This window comes from Oncorhynchus gorbuscha, linkage group LG21, assembly GCF_021184085.1.
Source record: "Oncorhynchus gorbuscha isolate QuinsamMale2020 ecotype Even-year linkage group LG21, OgorEven_v1.0, whole genome shotgun sequence".
Taxonomy (NCBI): Eukaryota; Metazoa; Chordata; class Actinopteri; order Salmoniformes; family Salmonidae; genus Oncorhynchus; species Oncorhynchus gorbuscha.
This window is the reverse complement of record NC_060193.1, coordinates 30,708,537-30,727,849: the sequence shown is the minus strand read 5'-3', so window position 1 is coordinate 30,727,849 and position 19,313 is coordinate 30,708,537. Positions and strand designations below refer to the sequence as shown.

General features: G+C 43.3%; 1 protein-coding gene across 6 annotated transcripts in view; it reads left to right on the top strand.

The window, feature by feature from the left end:
- Positions 1 to 19,313, top strand: part of LOC124008907 (VPS10 domain-containing receptor SorCS2-like) — a 342,821-nt gene that overhangs the window by 262,672 nt on the left and 60,836 nt on the right. For all 6 annotated transcript variants that reach the window (XM_046320500.1, XM_046320502.1, XM_046320503.1 and 3 more), the window contains exons 5-8: positions 3,063 to 3,136; positions 5,003 to 5,067; positions 9,067 to 9,185; positions 12,708 to 12,797. In XM_046320500.1, coding sequence (XP_046176456.1) covers positions 3,063 to 3,136; positions 5,003 to 5,067; positions 9,067 to 9,185; positions 12,708 to 12,797 — 348 coding nt within the window. The remainder of the gene's footprint in view (positions 1 to 3,062; positions 3,137 to 5,002; positions 5,068 to 9,066; positions 9,186 to 12,707; positions 12,798 to 19,313) is intronic.

The window sequence follows — 19,313 nt, the reverse complement described above, 5'->3', positions numbered from 1 at the left end:
CGTACAGTGAAAAAATAAATGCCCTTAGTCACAGATCTCTGTAGGGTTAGCTTACCTTCCCCAGATCCCAACCGTTTTGAAATCCATAACCATTGGGGTAGTAAAAACACAAAAACTGACCCTAGGTCAGTGTCGAGGGACAGTTCTGCATCACATTTGGCATCGTCTCCGATCTCTCCTCAGATCACTCACAGTCACAGTAGCAACAGCAAATGGAGGGACCTCCACTTGAATCATTTAGAGTTAATTAAACAAGAAATGAAATGAGGTTTTAATCTGTTCCATATGGCCAGGCTACAGATGGAGAGTAAAAAAAAGTAATTTAACAGTACAGAAAAATCATTTAGCGGAAGAAAGAGATGGGAGGCCTACGGTGGCCCCCCTCCCCTCCAAACGCCTGTTAGAATTCATATATTTGTATGGGAGAGATGATTGGTGAGATAATGCCCCTTGCGATGGATTATCCTTTGGAGATGTTGCTGTGGTCAGGTTTGATTTATCTTGGTTCAGCCATTCCGGTTTTATTACGTTTGATCCTATCGATTAAATTGGGCTTTCTGGATTTCAGCGAGAGATTCGGTGTTTGCAAAGGTTTGTTGTCTTCTGCTAAAGTGTGTTTGCACTTGCAATACCCTATGTGCGTGTCAGCGGAGGCTGCTGAGGGGAGAACGGCTCATAATATTGGCTGGAACGGAGGCAATGGAATGGTATCAAACCATGTGTCTGATATATTTGATGCCATTACATCTTTTCCACTCCAGCCATTTGTGTGTGTGTGTGTGTGTGTGTGTGTGTGTGTGTGTGTGTGTGTGTGTGTGTGTGTGTGTGTGTGTGTGTGTGTGTGTGTGTGTGTGTGTGTGTGTGTGTGTGTGTGTGTGTGTGTGTGTGTGTGTGTGTGTGTGTGTGTGTGTGTGTGTGTGGCAGTAAGGGAATGTGTGCAGGCTTGCTGGTGAAAACTTTTTGTGCTGTTTATGTCTGCTGGGATACCTGGTGAGAAAATCAATACATATTCATTATTAAGCCGATCAATGGTACACATGCACACACAACCAAGCTCACATACTGACACACACACACACACGGAATAACCAACTAGGATTAATAGAGGTTAGCCTGAGGTAGGTGAACCGTTGAATTCTCTTGCTTGACTTACTGGACCGGATGTTCTTCAGCACAATTTACTATACACTGAGGGATGTTCTTCAGCACAATTTACTACACACTGAGGGATGTTCTTCAGCACAATTTACTACACACTGAGTGATGTTCTTCAGCACAATTTACTACACACTGAGGGATGTTCTTCAGCACAATTTACTACACACTGAGGGATGTTCTTCAGCACAATTTACTACACACTGAGGGATGTTCTTCAGCACAATTTACTACACACTGAGGGATGTTCTTCAGCACAATTTACTACACACTGAGGGATGTTCTTCAGCACAATTTACTACACACTGAATGATGTTCTTCAGCACAATTTACTACACACTGAGGGATGTTCTTCAGCACAATCTACTACACACTGAGGGATGTTCTTCAACAGAATTTACTACACACTGAGGGATGTTCTTCAACAGAATTTACTACACACTGAGGGATGTTCTTCAGCACAATTTACTACACACTGAGGGATGTTCTTCAGGAAAATTTACTACACACTGAGGGATGTTCTTCAGGACAATTTACTACACACTGAGGGATGTTCTTCAACACAATTTACTCACACTGAGGGATGTTCTTCAGCACAATTTACTACACACTGAGGGATGTTCTTCAGCACAATTTACTACACACTGAGGGATGTTCTTCAGCACAATTTACTACACACTGAATGATGTTCTTCAGCACAATTTACTACACACTGAGGGATGTTCTTCAGCACAATTTACTACACACTGAATGATGTTCTTCAGCACAATTTACTACACACTGAGGGATGTTCTTCAGCACAATCTACTACACACTGAGGGATGTTCTTCAACAGAATTTACTACACACTGAGGGATGTTCTTCAACATAATTTACTACACACTGAGGGATGTTCTTCAGCACAATTTACTACACACTGAGGGATGTTCTTCAGGACAATTTACTACTCACTGAGGGATGTTCTTCAGGACAATTTACTACACACTGAGGGATGTTCTTCAACACAATTTACTCACACTGAGGGATGTTTTTCAGCACAATTTACTACACACTGAGGGATGTTCTTCAGCACAATTTACTACACACTGAGGGATGTTCTTCAGCACAATTTACTACATACTGAATGATGTTCTTCAGCACAATTTACTACACACTGAGGGATGTTCTTCAGCAAAATGTACTACACACTGAGGGATGTTCTTCAGCACAATTTACTACACACTGAGGGATGTTCTTCAGCACAATTTACTACACACTGAGGGATGTTCTTCAGCACAATTTACTACACACAGAGGGATGTTCTTCAGCACAATTTACTACACACTGAGGGATGTTCTTCAGATCAATTTACTACACACTGAGGTATGTTCTTCAACACAATTTACTACACACTGAGGGATGTTCTTCAGCACAATTTACTACACACTGAGGGATGTTCTTCAGCACAATTTACTACACACTGAGGGATGTTCTTCAACACAATTTACTACACACTGAGGGATGTTCTTCAGCACAATTTACTACACACTGAGGGATGTTCTTCAGCACAATTTACTACACACTGAGGGATGTTCTTCAGCACAATTTACTACACACTGAGGGATGTTCTTCAGCACAATTTACTACACACTGAGGGATGTTCTTCAACACAATTTACTACACACTGAGGGATGTTCTTCAACACAATTTACTACACACTGAGGGATGTTCTGACACCATAAAATCACCAATACTGAGATGAAAAGCCATGACAATCATCCATTTCACCTCTTTATCCATACAACTCCTGTTTGGTCGGGCATTTACTATTTTTTATCATATACATTTATGACATTAGCTTCAACTTTGATGTAAAGAACCTTGGTGTAAATTAATTGTTTGATAGTTTGATTGTTTTCTATTCAAAGCTCTATGTGTCCACGGATTTGGGCCGGAAGTGGACTCTAATGCAGGAACGAGTGACCAAGGACAGGATATATTGGTCAGTGATTTTCTATTCCTGTTACAGTGTCTCCCACTTGCTTTACAGTACTGTAACTCTGGCCTTTACATTGTCACACCCTCACTCACAAAATGCAGCTGTGATCAACTCACGGGTTAGAGAGTTTTTCAATTTGAGGTTTATCTCCTCACTCCTTCTGCATCTCTCTCTCTCTCTCTCTCTCTCACTCTCTCACTCTCTCACTCTCTCACTCTCTCACTCTCTCACTCTCTCACTCCCTCGCTCCTGTTCTGAGTGTACCCAGAAGGTCATAGAGACAGTTCCTGCCTGTTTCCTGCTCTCGCCTCTCAGAAATGATCTCTGATCCCCTTGGATCCAGATCAGTGGTTGTAAAAGCCAGTAGTGTTGAGACCTGGACAGGCCTGAGTTATCAGCTGGCTCCAGATCAGTGGTTGTAAAGCCATTCACCAAATCATCCCCAGCACATCTTACTGTATGAGGATAGATAGATTAGTTCCAAAGTCTGTTTTGAGTCAAGCAGATGTTGTGGCTAATATCTGATCTAGGATCAGATTACCCAACACAAGTCGGACCTTCGCCCCCACTATCAGTTGAGATGTAAAACTGATCCCAGATCTGGGTATAGAGGCAATTCCCTTACACTTTACAATGCATTGCATTTCACATATGGATACCATTACAAAGGCATTAGAAAAACCTTTTTTATGATGTATGTATTGGCACTAGCTGTAGGAAATGAGAGATCAAAAGATTACGTACCGTATACGTAATCCCAGCACCACATTTGTATCCCTAACCACTGACTACCAATAAAATATCACCACAATTACGTTGCTTTGGCCAGTGACTCCCCAAACAGTCGAATAGCGAGTATGTAATGAGATGTAAAATACTAACAGAGACACAGAAGTGATATGCCTAGGGAGTTCTTCCTAGTCAAGTCATATGGTCAAGCAAAACATTTCTCTCTCGCTAGAACACATTAGGACCCAGAGTTTTGTTTTGTGACCAGTTGACCTGACCAAGAAAAACTCTTGGCCCTGAAAAATCCTCTCAAAGCATCCGTGCTTTCCGAATTGCCAGAATTAGCTAATAGTTGGGTCTGGAATAGCTTTATCCTCACTGCGTGGCCTACTGCTCCTAAAAGAGCGGAAGAGAAGAGTGGTCTGGGGTCCTTATAAATCAGGAACACTTTAAAGAGCTAGTCAGCTTCTATCTGGCAGGGTGGTCCGTCCGACAAGATGGACGCCAGACACTAGTGCTTTGTACCACTTTCTCGACACGTTCAGAGTTGGGTTTAGAGGTATTTCAACTATTTATCTTGTGTAAAGCATTGCTGGCGAGTGGCTATCCCATGAAATAGAACAGATGTGAATTGGTTATGGGTGGTGAAATGGTGGCTCGTATGCTGCTTGAGGCCAAGAGCAGACAGGAAACACAACTCAGAGAATGACACAGTATGTGAGGAGAATACGGACGTAAGGAAACATGTGAAATAGAATTCAACTTTTTTCCAGGAGTTTTGTTCACTTTATTTCTCCCTCCCTCCTTTCCTCTTCCCTACCCCCTTCATTCTCTCCCTCTCTTCCCCAGCTTGCTAATTGCACATAAAGCCTCTTTATAGGGAGCGCAATGGAGGTTTTTATATCTCACCTATATCTTTATAGAGCTGGGGAGATTTCACAGACTTCCCTGCCGACTTCTAATCAGATTCACTTTACTCGGAGGACAGAGAGAAAGTGACAATAGGAAGGAGGGGGGGGGGGCAGAGAGAGAGAGAGAGAGAGCTGGAGAGAGAGGGGAAGCAAAGGAGGTTAAGTGCACGACAAGTTTGGTTATGTTTTCCCCAGCTGCCAACTTTAATACTAACCTCCTCTGTCTCAGGTCTGTGGCTGGTGTAGATGTGGACCCTGACTTGGTGCATATGGAGATGCAGGACACAAGTGGAGGTACGATGCACTTCTTTCAGTGTGCACGCATGTCTGGATGGATTCTGTGAGCTACATCTTTGACCTCTTTCTCACCAACCAAATGTGATTCTTCTCGAATCCCCTAAACACACATTGCTATACCTCAACTACCCTTCTCTCATGCCATTCCTCTCCCTTGAAGACAAGTCTGCCTGTGCAATGCTCTCAACTCCTCACTCAACTCCCACAGGCACCAGGATTATCATATCATTATATGATATTATCATTATATTATATTACCATGGATTATCATATCATCAGCCAGCCAGGTTAGCTCTGCACGACCCACCAAGGGGAATATGTATGTGTAGTGTGGGGGATGGGGATGGTTGTGTGTGTGTGTGTGTGTGTGTGTGTGTGTGTGTGTGTGTGTGTGTGTGTGTGTGTGTGTGTGTGTGTGTGTGTGTGTGTGTGTGTGTGTGTGTGTGTGTGTGTGTGTGTGTGTGTGTGTGTGTGTGTGTGTGTGTGTGTGTGTGTGTGTGTGTTTGTGTGTGTGTGTGCGTTTGTGCCCAGATGTAAACATGTGTGTGTGTCTGCATGCCTATGTTAGAATAAACAGTACCAGTCAAAATTTGTGACATAGGTACATTCTTTATTTTTTAATATTTTCAACATTGTATAATAATAGCGAAGACATAAACTATGAAATAACACATATGGAATCATGTAGTAACCAAAAAGGTGTCAAGTGAATTAAAATGTTTTATATTTGAGATTCTTCAAAGTAGCCAACCTTTGGCTTGATGACAGCTTTGCACACTCATGGCATTCTCTCAACCAGCTTCACCTGGAATGCTTTTCCAACAGTCTTGATGGAGTTCCCACATAAGCTGAGCACTTGTTGGCTGATTTTCCTTCACTCTGGGTCCAACTCATGACAACTACCTACCGATCCTCAACTTCAGCGATGTCATCTATAATATACCCTCCAACACTCTACTCAACAAATTGGATGCAGTCTATCACAGTGCCATCAGTTTTGTCACCAAAGCCTCATACACTACCCACCACTGCGACCCGTACGCTCTCACACCTCCTCCTCCATGCTTCATGGTGGGAACCACACATGCGGAGATCATCTGTTCACCTACTCTGTATCTCACAAAGAATACGGCGGTTGGAACCAAAAATCTCAAATTTGGATTCATCAGACCAAAGTACAGATTTCCACCGGTCTAATGTCCGTTCCTCGAGTGTCTTTGCCCAAGCAAGTCTCTTCTAATTATTATTATTATTTTTTATTTGAAGTCTCTTTTTATTGGTGTCCTTAGTAGTGGTTTCTTTGCAGCAATTTGACCATGAAGGCCTGATGTACGCAGTCTCCTCTGAACAGTTGATGTTGAGATGTGTCTGTTGAACTCTGTGAAGCATATATTTGGGCTGCAATCTGTGGTGCAGTAAAACTCCAATGAATTTATCCTCTGCAGCAGAGGTAACTCTGGGTCTTCCTTTCCTGTGGCGGTCCTCATGAGAGACAGTTTCATCATAGCGCTTGATGGTTTTTGCGACTGAACTGGAAGAAACTTTCAAAGTTCTTGAAATGTTCCGGATTGACTGACCTTCATGTCTTAAAGTAATGATGGACTGTCATTTAAGCTGTTCTTGCCATAATATGATTCTTGGTCTTTTACCAAATAGGGCTATCTTCTTTATACCACCACTACCTTGTCACAACACAACTGATTGGCTCATACGCATTAAGAATGAAAGATATTCCACAAATGAACTTTTAACAAGGCACACTTGTTATTTGAAATGCATTCCATTTGACTACCTCGCGAAGCTGGTTGTGAGAATGCCAAGAGTGTGCAAATCTGACATCAATGCAAAGGGTGGCAACTAAGAATCTAATATATTAAATATATTTTGATTTGTTTAACACTTTTTTTTGGTTACTACATGATTCCATATGTGTTATGTCATAGTTTTGATGTCTTTACTACTTCAACAATGTAGAAAATGTTTTTAAAAAATAAAGGAAAACCCTTGAATGAATTAGTGTGTTCAGACTTTTGATTGGTACTGTATGTGTGTGTGCGTCAGAATGTGTTCGGGACACTTTCACAACCCGCAATCCCACAGTGTAGACAAGGAGAAGTATAGAATCTGAGACTCGAAGGCACAAAAAGAAGGAGAGGAAGTACAAATGAAGGACAAATGAAGGAGAGGACATGTTAATAAGACCTTGTTTACTTAACACAGTTTTCCTGATAAAATTAAGTCACCAAAGTGTCATACTTAAAATAGTGTCATCATCCTCCCCCAGAAAGTGAGAAACAACTCCCAAATCCCACATGTGTGTCTATACTTTCTGATTGTGTACCGGACAGAGTGTGAAACCTGTCATCCTGAACAAGCCCGGCCGTGTTTTTTCAGAGAACCAGAGAGTCTGTCTGTCTGGGCCAGCTGCCCAGGCAGGAGAGCTCTTTACTGGGCTAGGCAGGGCCACATGGTTCCCATCTCCCCCATCCTCCCCCGCCTCTCTATCGTATGGCAGCTCATACATCCAGACGGATGGGTTAGAGGGGCCCATGCGACCAGGCATGCCAGGCCAAGCTGTTCCCCCTGCGCCACCCTGTCACCCTGGGTCCTGTCAAGGTTAAACGATGGCAGGTAGCAAGGGGGATGGTGGGTGGCCTGGTCACATAGTGGAGCTGAACCCCAGGGAGAGGCCTAGTTCTAACACAAATCCTGGGATTTGCTTAGGGTCTGTGCCCAGGGATGGTGGGTGATGAGGGGGGTAAGATGGGGGGAGGGGGTACAGGTGATGGGCTGATGGATGAAGCAGACTCGCTGGGAGACTGGCAGGGTCTGTGTGTGTTTCATTGGGGAGATTGATGTGGGGAGCGTTGCGGGTGCTAATGCAAACACACGGACAGCCTTTTGTCTCGTCACACACCCAGATGCATACAGAAGCACACTGAGCGAGTGCACGTAGACTCACATAATCATGTTGGGGGGAAAAACTCGAAGTAACCTCCTGTTCTCTCACTATCACGTAATCTTTCACGCCGTCTTTGAAACTATACGCACAATTCATGTCGGAAACCGCGGTGTTCTGAAGAGATGACGGTAAAGACCCCCCAAAAAACGTCTGCTCTTTTCCTGCGTTCTTCCCTTTTAGTCTGTTCTTTGCCGGAAGTTTCTCTTTCCAGCTGCTACGTTGTTTGGTGATACGTGGTTTTCAGTTGTTTTGCGTTATTTCCTGGTTATTTCATCCCCAGCCGGGTCAGGCAGCGAGAGTGTAGCAGGTCCGTGCGCCGTATGAATAAGTATACGTGTCACAAGCTGGAAGTGAATGCTTAACCAATCTAATTGCCTTTTAATGAGTTCTCCCCGTATGCTGTTTTGATTAAACGTCTGAGCATTGCAGTACATTTCCGGCCAGCCAGACTGGAACAAAAGTTAAGCAATAATGAACAACAGAAGAACGGAAGAGAGACAACTTGAAAAAAAGTCAAAAGTAGAACATAAGACCCCCCCCTTAAGATAAAGTTTGATTTTGTGGTGTTTTGGACTGTTTGCATCTTCTTCCAACGCTAGCTTGTCACTTCCATCTGGCTTGCGAGGCGTTGTGTTTTCTAGCGGTCTTGCCGCTACTGACTGTTGTTGCTGATGCAGCTGCCTGCTGTGTGAAATTCAATACGGTTTAGCGTTGCGACAGAAGCTAACCCAACCCGCTCTGCCTTTCTGTCGGAGGCTACGCCTGATCCCCCTGACATTTTGACTGGTAGAGGAGTAAGGCCCCTCGTGAAGATGTGCCGTATCTAATACAGCTCAGCACTCAAAGCACTCCCTGTCTACCTGATGACTTTCAATATAGCCGCCTCTCCTTTTCTTACAGTCTGTCTGGTCTCTCTCACTGTCCCTCTCTCTCTCTCTCGCACACATGCACACTAAATCTGACCACACTACAACTGTATCCACGCTGTTTATCCCTCGGAAAGTTTCACTCTCGTCTTATTTTTCTCTCCCCAGGGTACCTGTACGTGACCTGTCTGATCCAGAACTGCTCAGACAAGATGGTGACGGCTCAGTTCCTGGGGAAGATCGACCACAACTCTCTCTCAGTCCAAGACGACTACGTCTTTGTCAAGGTAAAGAGACATTTACAAAACCCTTTGTTGTTCTGACATGTCTTCATAATTGTTTGGTTATTAATGTGCCACAATGGTATGCCGTTTCTTAATCTACTCGCTTTGGCATTCAGGTAGGAAGGAAGTGTTGCTTGTTAGGACATTGTACATCATATGATGGAGATCCTGTAGTACAGTAGCTACAGCCACCAGCTTATTCTGTGATGAGAGAGAGGGAGAGCGCGCAAGAGAGAGAGCGCATTTACAAATAAGGTTTAAAGAAATGTTACTCAATCTGAGTATTGTGTGTGAGAGAAATGGAGAGAGGAAGAGAGAGAGGCAGACAGAGGAAGAAAGAGAGAGAGAGAGACAGAAGGAGAGGGAGAGATCAAGGGAGGGAAGGAGCATTTAAAAATCTCATTACATGTGGAGGCCTGTGCAGGGTCAGTAGCAACAAAAGATTGGACTATTATCCCCAGGGATTATCCCTGGAGCATTACTAACTACTAGTACTAGGCTGCTGGGAGGGATGTGGGTTAGGGGGACAGTCATTCCTCAAAGCACGCACACACACACGCACGCACACACTCACACGCACGCACGCACGCACGCACGCACACACGCACGCACGCACACACACACACACACACACACACACACACACACACACACACACACACACACACACACACACACACACACACACACACAGAGACACATACTTAATTAATTACACACAGAAACACACAGAGAGACACACACTAGTGTGTGTGCCCAAAGAGCTCTATTTTCCTGTCACCCAACAAATGTAAAAGCCTGCAGTTTGCTAAATGCCAGTTTGCTCTTTGATTGAAACCTGTGCTATTGTCACACCCTGATCTTAGAGCTTTTTATGTCTCTATATGTTCTTTTTTCTATGTTTTTGTATTTCTTTGTTTTGGCCAGGTAGGGTTCTCAATCAGGGACAGCTGTCTATCGTTGTCTCTGATTGGGAACCATACTTAGGTAGCTTTTTCCCACATGGTTTTTGTGGGTAGTTATTTTCTGTTTAGTGTTTTGCACCTTACAGGACTGTTTGTTTCGGTTATTCCCTTTGTTATTTTTGTTATAGTGTTCAGTTCCAATAAAAAGCATGGACACTTACCACGCTGCGCTTCGGTCTGATTCCTCATCTTCAGACGACGAAAACCTTTACAGCTATGGTCAGATAACATGAAAATAAAGCTCTTTGGCCACGCACACCAGTGTTGGCTTTGCCGTCGAAATAAGGATGCATCAGCAAACAGAACCTCATACCTACCGGGGCCCTTGTTAGGGTCTACGGCATCAGGAACCTTACCCAGTACCAGGACATTTTAGCCAAAAACCTCTGCTAGGATTCTGAAACTTGGCCACAAAGTGGATCTTCCAGCAAGATAATTAACCTATAAGCACACATACAAATCCACAAAGGAAATGGTTAATTAAGGACAAAATCAAAGTTTCGCAATGGCCATCTCAGTCTCTGGACTTAATCCCCCGTTCGATATGTGGTTTGAATAGAAAAGGGCAGTCCGGCGCAGATGAAGGATAATCAAGGATCTGGGAAGATTCTGTATGGAGGAGTGGTCGAAGATCCCTCCCAATGTGGTCTCCAATCTCATAAAACATTTTTTTTTAAAGGCTCAGTGCCGTTATCCTTGCAAGTTGACGTATTGAAATGTAGGGGGCCAATCATTTTGAGCCTTGTCTTTTTGAGAGAAATAAAGAAGCTTACCTTTTAATTAAACAAAATCTCTTTCTCTGAGCAATTGAGAAAGGGGCGGCAGGGTCGCCTAGTGGTTAGAGTGTTGGACTAGTAACCGGAAGGTTGTGAGTTCAAACCCCCGAACTGACAAGGTACAAATCTGTCGTTCTGCCCCTGACCAGGCAGTTAACCCACTGTTCCTAGGCCGTCATTGAAAATAAGAATGTGTTCTTAACTGACTTGCCTGGTTAAATAAAGGTGAAATTTAAAAAAAAATACAACAGAGCCCAGTATTTGTCTTGTTTATTTTATACAGTCTGTTAATGTTCATCTTCATTACGTTTGAGTCATTTAGCAGACGCTCTTATCCAGAGCGACTTACAGGAGCAATTTTGGGTTAAGTGACTTGCTCAAGGGTACCAATACTTTTGGACCTGACTATATGCTGTACACATGCAAATAAGCACACGCAGATACTGTTCGAATGTCCAGAAGCACACACACTGAGACACACACGTGTAGTAACCAGCTCAGAAGCGCCCACACATACACGAGTGAAATGACAGATGCTCATGCCAACGGTATGCTTGTGTCTGTGGGGTGGGTGGGTGGGTATCAGATACTGAGCTGTATGGAAATGCAGACTCAGACAAACAGTGAGAGAGAGCATCAGTGTTGGCATTGGCACATACACCTACTAGCTTAACATCCACAGAAAAACATTCCAGCTTAACTTCCACGTCGCTGGCCTGAATAAACTGGTCTTCAGCTTAGCTCGGCAGATATTGTTCAAAGTTTGGTCATCTTGCATCTACTTCCCACCAGTGAGATCAGGGCCTCGTATTCACAAAACGCCTCAAAGTAAGAGTGCTGTTCTAGGATCTGGTCACCCCTGTCTGGTTCATTATTATCTGAAAGGAAAAACTGATCCTAAATCACTACTCCCCACTTACCACAAACAGCCAAGCAGACGGTATTGAGCTGACACCACTGATCTCTCACAGTGCTAACAAACGTTCACACTTCCCCCATACTGTAAAATATGATGTCGATGGGCTTTTTTAACCGGGTCAGCACTCATCTTCTCTGATTGGATGATTCCACCTCAGCATGAGACAGCACAACTTCATCATTACCCAGAAGCCTCCTGCTGGGATTTGCATACTCTCTGTCTCTCGTTCTCACTCGTTCTCGCTCACTCCTTTCTCTCTCTCTGTCTCTCTCCCCCTCTCTCTCCCTTTCTCTCTCTCTCTCTCTCTCTCTCTCTCTCTCTCTCTCTCTCTCTCTCTCTCTCTCTCTCTCTCTCTCTCTCTCTCTCTCTCTCTCTCTCTCTCTCTCTCTCTCTCTGTCTCTCTCTTGCTCTCTCTCTCTGTCTCTCTCTTGCTCTCTCTCTCTCTCCCCTCTCTCTCTCTCTCTCTCTCTCTCTCTCTCTCTCTCTCTCTGTCTCTCTCTCTCTCTCTCTCTCTCTCTCTCTCTATGTCTCTCTCTCTCTCTCTCTCTCTCTCTCTCTCTCTCTCTCTCTCTTTCTCTCTCTCTCTCTCTGCTGAGGAACTGTATATCTGCTGAGCTCATCTCTCTCTTCAGGGAATAACAGATGGTGCACCTCTCGTTCACCTGTGGTGGTTAGGTTACTGGTGTGCACCTTTTCTCTCACCTCGTTTCTATTTCTTTCTCTCCATCTGTCGCTCTCTGTTTCGGTCATAAGGATCGGTCATAAGTGGATCGGTCATAAGGATCGTGGTGTGAGAGACATTGAGTTAGTCATTGACATGGTGTGTGTGTGTGTGTTTCTCTCTCCCTCTCTGTCTGTTACCTAGGTGACCACAGGAAACCGCACCAAGCACTACGTTTCATACCGACGGAATGAGTTTGTCCAGATGAGGTTCCCTAAATACGCCCTACCAAAGGTACAGTACATGAAATGGAACTGACCCCAACCGTACACAATAGAAATGACATACTGTTCCCTTCATGTCAAGGTACAGTGCCTTGAAATGGAATTGACCCCAACCTTGCACAATACAAGTGAAATAATCCCAATATGGTGCAATACATCGTATTGCAGATAGGAACCTTTGCTGTCGGTGACTGTGGCTCAGTAGACGGTGTAAGCATGGCACTGGCTGAGTGTTATTGAATGGCATTGATTGGACTCTTCTGCTTTCTGCCTCACTAGAGAGAAAAAGCAACAGTCAACGCCATTTACACCCACACACACACGCATACAAGATACCACACACACTCTAGGGACAGTGTATGGAAAATAGCACAAACTACACACACGCGCGTGCGCGCATACCCACAACACAACACAACACGCAGACACACACACACTAGGGACGGAGTGTGTCTGGAATTACTTAGATTCTACCTCCATACCACTTTGAGGGTCTTGTGTTTGATTACTCAGGCCCTTTGCGCTCTTTAAAGAAGGGGAAAGTGATTGAGTTACACACACACACACACAAACACACCACTCCTTCCTGCTTACCACAGCAGTTTGACCAATTGCTGAAGCAGGGCTTGTCTTAATAAGTACTGTATCATCCTAAGGGGATCAGAGAGAGCACGGGAAGCGGATCACTCTGATTAGGTGTCGGGGAGGCCATGGAGAGGTCTGCTGAGTCAAGTCATGATTTTCTACCGCCCCAGTCTTCCTTTTCTCGCTACATATTTCATTTTAGCAGCTGATTGAGCAGATAGGCCACTCGTTAAAGTATGGAGCTTTTAGGTAAGAGAGGGCAGGATGAAGAGGATAGAGAGACGGGGAGGTGGAAGAGATGAAGTGTGTGTGGGCTTGTAATACAAGTGTGATGAGAGAGAGAGAGAGAGTTTGAGTTTTTTGAGTTTTTATAAAACCTTTATTTTTTACTCAAGTGTTAACATAAAAACAAATGACACACTGCCCTTTCAGAAATGAAAAAACAAATGTAATTCCTAAATAAAAATAAATACATAACATATACATTCAACTTATTTCATCGGCAAAAAATAATTTCCCCTCTTCTACAAAACAAAGCGCTCTTTCGTAGGCCCACTTCTCCTCAAATAATAGGAGATCTTTTACAGCTGAAAAGAACTCAAAATCTACTTTTATTCTTGCTTTTACTAATCCTTTAAAAACACATCTTACATCCTGCCCATATCCCGTTTCTATCTTGTGTTTTCTACTCAGAAAAATTGACATCTTAGCTTGTCCCAAAATAAAATTTAACATTTGACATTTTCTTTTCTGTTGTTTACTATATTGAAACCCCAAAATAAAAACCGTGTTATTGAAAAATTCCCCTACAGCTTTAAACAAAGATTCCAGCATTTCCAATAGAGGTTTTATCCTCTCACACTCCATAAAACAGTGAAAAATGGTTTCTCTTATATTACAAAAAGGACATCCATCTCTAACATCTGAATTAATAACAGATACAAAAGCATTAACTGCAATGATGCCATGTAAAACCCTCCATTGCATATCTCCAGTACCCTTTTGTAACGGTGGTTTGTACAGTGCTCTCCATGCTGGCTTTACCTTGTCATCAATGCCCAATTTTACCCTCCATGGAGTGTCTTTTCTATTTTTCAATTTATCTTTATTCAACACCTTGACACACCCCCTATACAAGTCCTTCCCATTCACCTCCTCCAAACCCACCTCCTCCAACCCTCTCAAATCCAGCAATAACGCCTTTCTTTCTGACTCTGGGATATTTGGTGTAATCCCTAGTCTTGGAAATGAGACGTCTTCATCTTGTACCTTCTTCTTGTGACTACTAAGCATACCCCATTCTTCCGCTGACAGAGCCTTCCTACAGCTCCCCAGCATTTGTCCGACAATCCTTTCCGACCTCATCCCCAAATGTTCTGCCACCCGTCTTCCATCCATTAAGGCGGGCCCAGCTATGGCCATTAACTGTCTTAAGGTGATGATTTTCCCCTTCACCAGAATCTTGGAGAAATGTGGAACAGCTGCAGTTGTACAATCCAGTCTTGCCCCATACACCAGAGGTTCCTCCAACAGCCAATGCACTGACTCCGCTGAAGTTCGTCTGGACACCTTCATTATGCTCCATACTCTGAGAAGTCCTCTGTAAAACGGAGGTACTCTCTCCCTAGAAATCTGGCTACTATCAACCAGAAATAAAGCCTTCTTTAAACCTAATCCTCCAACCCGTTGTAATATAAGACCTGCCACCCCTCTCCACACCACATTTTCCGGTCCATAAAGCAACCTTTGAATAAACTGAAACCGGAAAGCAGCAGCCCTACTAGCAAGATGTACAAGACCTTGTCCCCCTCTTCTTTTGACAAATACAAAACACTTTGTGGAACCCAGTGATATTTATCCCAAAAGAAATCCACAATAATTGCCTGTATCTTAGCCAGAAGGCCAGATGGTGGTTCTAAAACTGACAACCGATGCCACAGTGCAGATGCAATCACATTGTTAACTATAATAGTGCGCCCCCTATATGACATACGAGATAGTAACCAACGCCATCTCCTCATCCTCCCTTCCACCATTTCAACCACCCCACTCCAATTTTTTCCATAGTCCCCTCATCTCCTAAGTACACTCCAAGATACTTAAAACCTCCCTTACACCATTCTAGCCCCCCTGGCAAAGCCATGATCCCTCCAGACCATTCTCCAATCTGTAACGCACAACTCTTTTCCCAATTTACCTTTGCAGAGGATATTCCCCTAAAACGATCAACAATTAGACTCAAGCTATCCACCTCCGCTTGATTTTTCACTAGCACAACTACATCATCAGCATAGGCTGAGAGACGAATAGGAGGAATATCCTCTGAAAAGCACACCCCTGCAATGCGACTTCTAATGCTATTTAGTAGTGGCTCTATAGCAATGGCATATAACATTCCTGACATAGAACATCCCTGCCTAATACCTCTACACACTTTAAAAGGAGCACTCAAACCACCGTTAACTTTCAATACACTTTCAATGTCACCATATATCACCTTGATCATGGCAATAAAACCAGAGCTGAACCCAAACGCCTCAAGCGTGTGCCATAAGTATTGATGTTCAACTCGGTCAAATGCCTTTTCCTGATCAATTGAAATTAGACCAGCATCCAACCCAATATCCCTAGAGACGTCCAAAAAATCACGAATCAGAGAAATGTTATCCCCTATCTGCCTGCCAGGAACACAGTAGGACTGATCCGTATGTATGATTTGCCCCATCACCTCCCTCAGCCTGTTGGACAAAGCTTTTGACAATATCTTATAATCAGTGCACAATAAAGCCACCGGCCTCCAGTTCTTCACCTCCCTTGGGTCACCCTTTTTGGGCAGTAGGGTGAGGACAGCCCTTCTGCAGCTTATTGGTAGTAACCCTCCGGTTAAACTATCATTAGCTACTTCTAACCAATCCTCTCCCAACATAGCCCAAAAGACTTAAAAAAGTCAACGGAAGCCCATCAATGCCTGGTGCCCTTCCATTTTCCATGCCTTTTAATGCAGTGTATAAATCCTGCAAAGACAATGGTTGCTCAAGCTCAACCTGAACTTCTGCAGCCACCTTTGGGAGCCCATCAAAGAACTGCTGTGTCACTGTTTTGTCCTCTTTGTACTCACATTTGTAGAGCTCAGCGTAGAACTCTACTGCCCTCTTTCTAATTTCACTAGGGCTAGTGAGCTCTTGTCCAACAGCTGATTTGAGACAATGAATAATTTTTCTTTGTCCATTCTTTTTCTAAACCAAAGAAAAATTTGGATGAGGCATCCATTTCAGATATTCCCTGAAATTTACTTCTCACCAGTGCCCCCTGTGCTCTGATACCCAGCAGGTCTGCCAATGCAGCTTTTCTCCTCTTGATGGCCTGAGTATGGCCTCGATCTCCTGTGGTCTCAACCAATGTCATGAGTTCCACTATTTCAATCTCTAGGGCTTTCATTGATCTGGTGATATCTTTAGTGACATTCCTCGTGTATTGATTACAAAATTGTTGAATCTGGATTTTCCCTATATCCCACCACTGTTGAATGGATACAAAACTGGCTTTTTGAGATCTCCACCTCTCCCAAAAAAAACTGAAACAGTTTCTGAAGTGAGCATCACTCAATAAAGTTATATTAAAATGCCAGTATGCGCTTTTGGGTTTTACATCGTTAATGAACACCACCTCTGTTATTAAACAATGATCAGAAAACCCCACTGGAGTTATCACACTTGATTTACAGACCTGAGATTGATGCTCAAAAACATAAAACCTATCTAACCTGGCCATAGAGATGATGTTCTCTCTCACATGCGCCCAGGTGTACTGCCTTGTTCCTCCATGTTGACTCCGCCAAATATCACACAATTCATTTGTTACAATGAGGCGTTTTAAAAACATCCTTGAGGCTATATGAGGTTCTTGGTGATTTCTATCTAAATCACTAACTGTGCAGTTAAAATCCCCAGCAATAAACAAATAATCTTCTTTGTTACATTTCTCAATGGTATTTGATAGTGTCTCTAAAAAACATACCCTCTCAACTGTCATCACTGGGGCATATACATTTATCAGACACATAGTGATGTTTTCATACCTTGCTCTAACTTTTAATAACCTCCCCTCAACTACCTCTTCAACCTCATATGACAACGGCAAAAACCCTTTTGAGAACAAGATAACCACACCCCCACTTTTTGAGTTTTTATGACTACACACCACTGTCCCCCCACTCCTGTTGCCACATAACTTCATTTTCCAAATTACTATGCGTTTCTTGTAAAAAAATTATGTCACTTCCCTTTCCCTAATTAACTCATACACCATGGCTCTTTTTTTTACATCTCTTGCCCCATTTACGTTTAAAGAAGAAATCTTAAAACTGCTCATGGATAAAAAAATATATATACAGAGGACGATCCAGCCACCACATCTCTTTACAGAGTTAAGACTGCAACTGAACTCTTTCATTTTCTTTAGAATTTACATCACTTATCACTCTTGTGACCACTTTCTTGAGTCTAGCAATTTCAGGGTTTTCAAACTTCCGCCTGTAATTTTTGACATCAGAAATTTTGCTGATTCAATAAACAATTCACGTTCAGGGAAAAAATCAGTTACATTGTAATCTTGCATATATTTCTTCCCTTTTGTCAACTTCAAAAATTGACGTATCCTCTCGATCCCATACCTCCCTTCCACCCCATTTATCTCACTATATTGTTGTGACGCGTCAGATGACTCACTCTCACTATCCTCCCCAGAAGAATACTCCACCATCTCTACACCTTGTTCATCTTCAATTGATTTATTAAACTCTACCTTTCTCTTAGAATTAGACCCTTCACCACCCCTTACATTCTTCCTTTTACTCCTCGGTATTTTGAAAACATCCGCTTCCTTTTCCGTTATTTCAAACTCCTCTTGACCTCCAATTTCATTTTCCAGCACCACCTCAGCGACGGCAGTCGCAATCTCGCCTACTGTTTCCCTCCCTCTTTGTTCTGATCTACCACAATTGCCCCCGTATCCACACTGCCTTCCTCTCCTGCTTTTCCAACCACATCTGCCCACCTTCTCTCTTCTCCTGTACCCTTAGCATGTTCATCCCTTCGCGGTGGTGCGTTAGTTGTACTCGCACTAAAACTACTACCAGGCTCAGCGCTCATTTTCGGGACAATTACGCACCAAATGCCCCTCTCTTCCACAGCCAAAGCATTTCATTGATTCAGTAGATGCATAGAAGACATAATCAAATCCATCAATCTTAAAGCTAAACGCTAAATCCAGTTCATCTCCTTCCTTTTTTAAAATCATATGCACTTGTCTCCTATGAGACACGACATGTTTCAACAACGGAGATTTGCATCCAAAAGGAACTTTCTTTATTGTAGACACTATTTGACCATGGCGCGATAACTCTCGCCATAACACTTCATCTCTAACAAATGGTGGCACGTTAGAAAGCATGACTTTCTTCGCCGGATTCATAAGCGGAAATACCGACGTCTGTGTTTCTCTCAACACGACACCCATCTCAACTATTCTATTCACCTTTTCAATTGAATCTAAGAATATCACTACAGCGCTATTCATCCTTGAGGCTGATTTGATGCTATCATACCCAATGATAGCACCCACAGCCAAGCTACATTCTTCCACTGAACACCCTGTCGCAGCAGGAATCTTTACTCCATGCCTCCGACTAAGTTTTTCAAACTCTCCATTTCCACGAGTGGCCATAACAACCAGCCCCACCCGCTGGTTGTGCCCTCGCTAAAAACCAACCTCAAAGATCCCACCACCCCTATACGTGCTTAGTGATAGTTTAAACAAGATACCCTTAAAACAACTAACCTAATCAATATATATATATACATACAACAACCCGATAGAGTGAAAAAAAAAACCATTCGCTCTCACAATCACTCCTGCTTGACGACTCACTCCCAGCATGCAC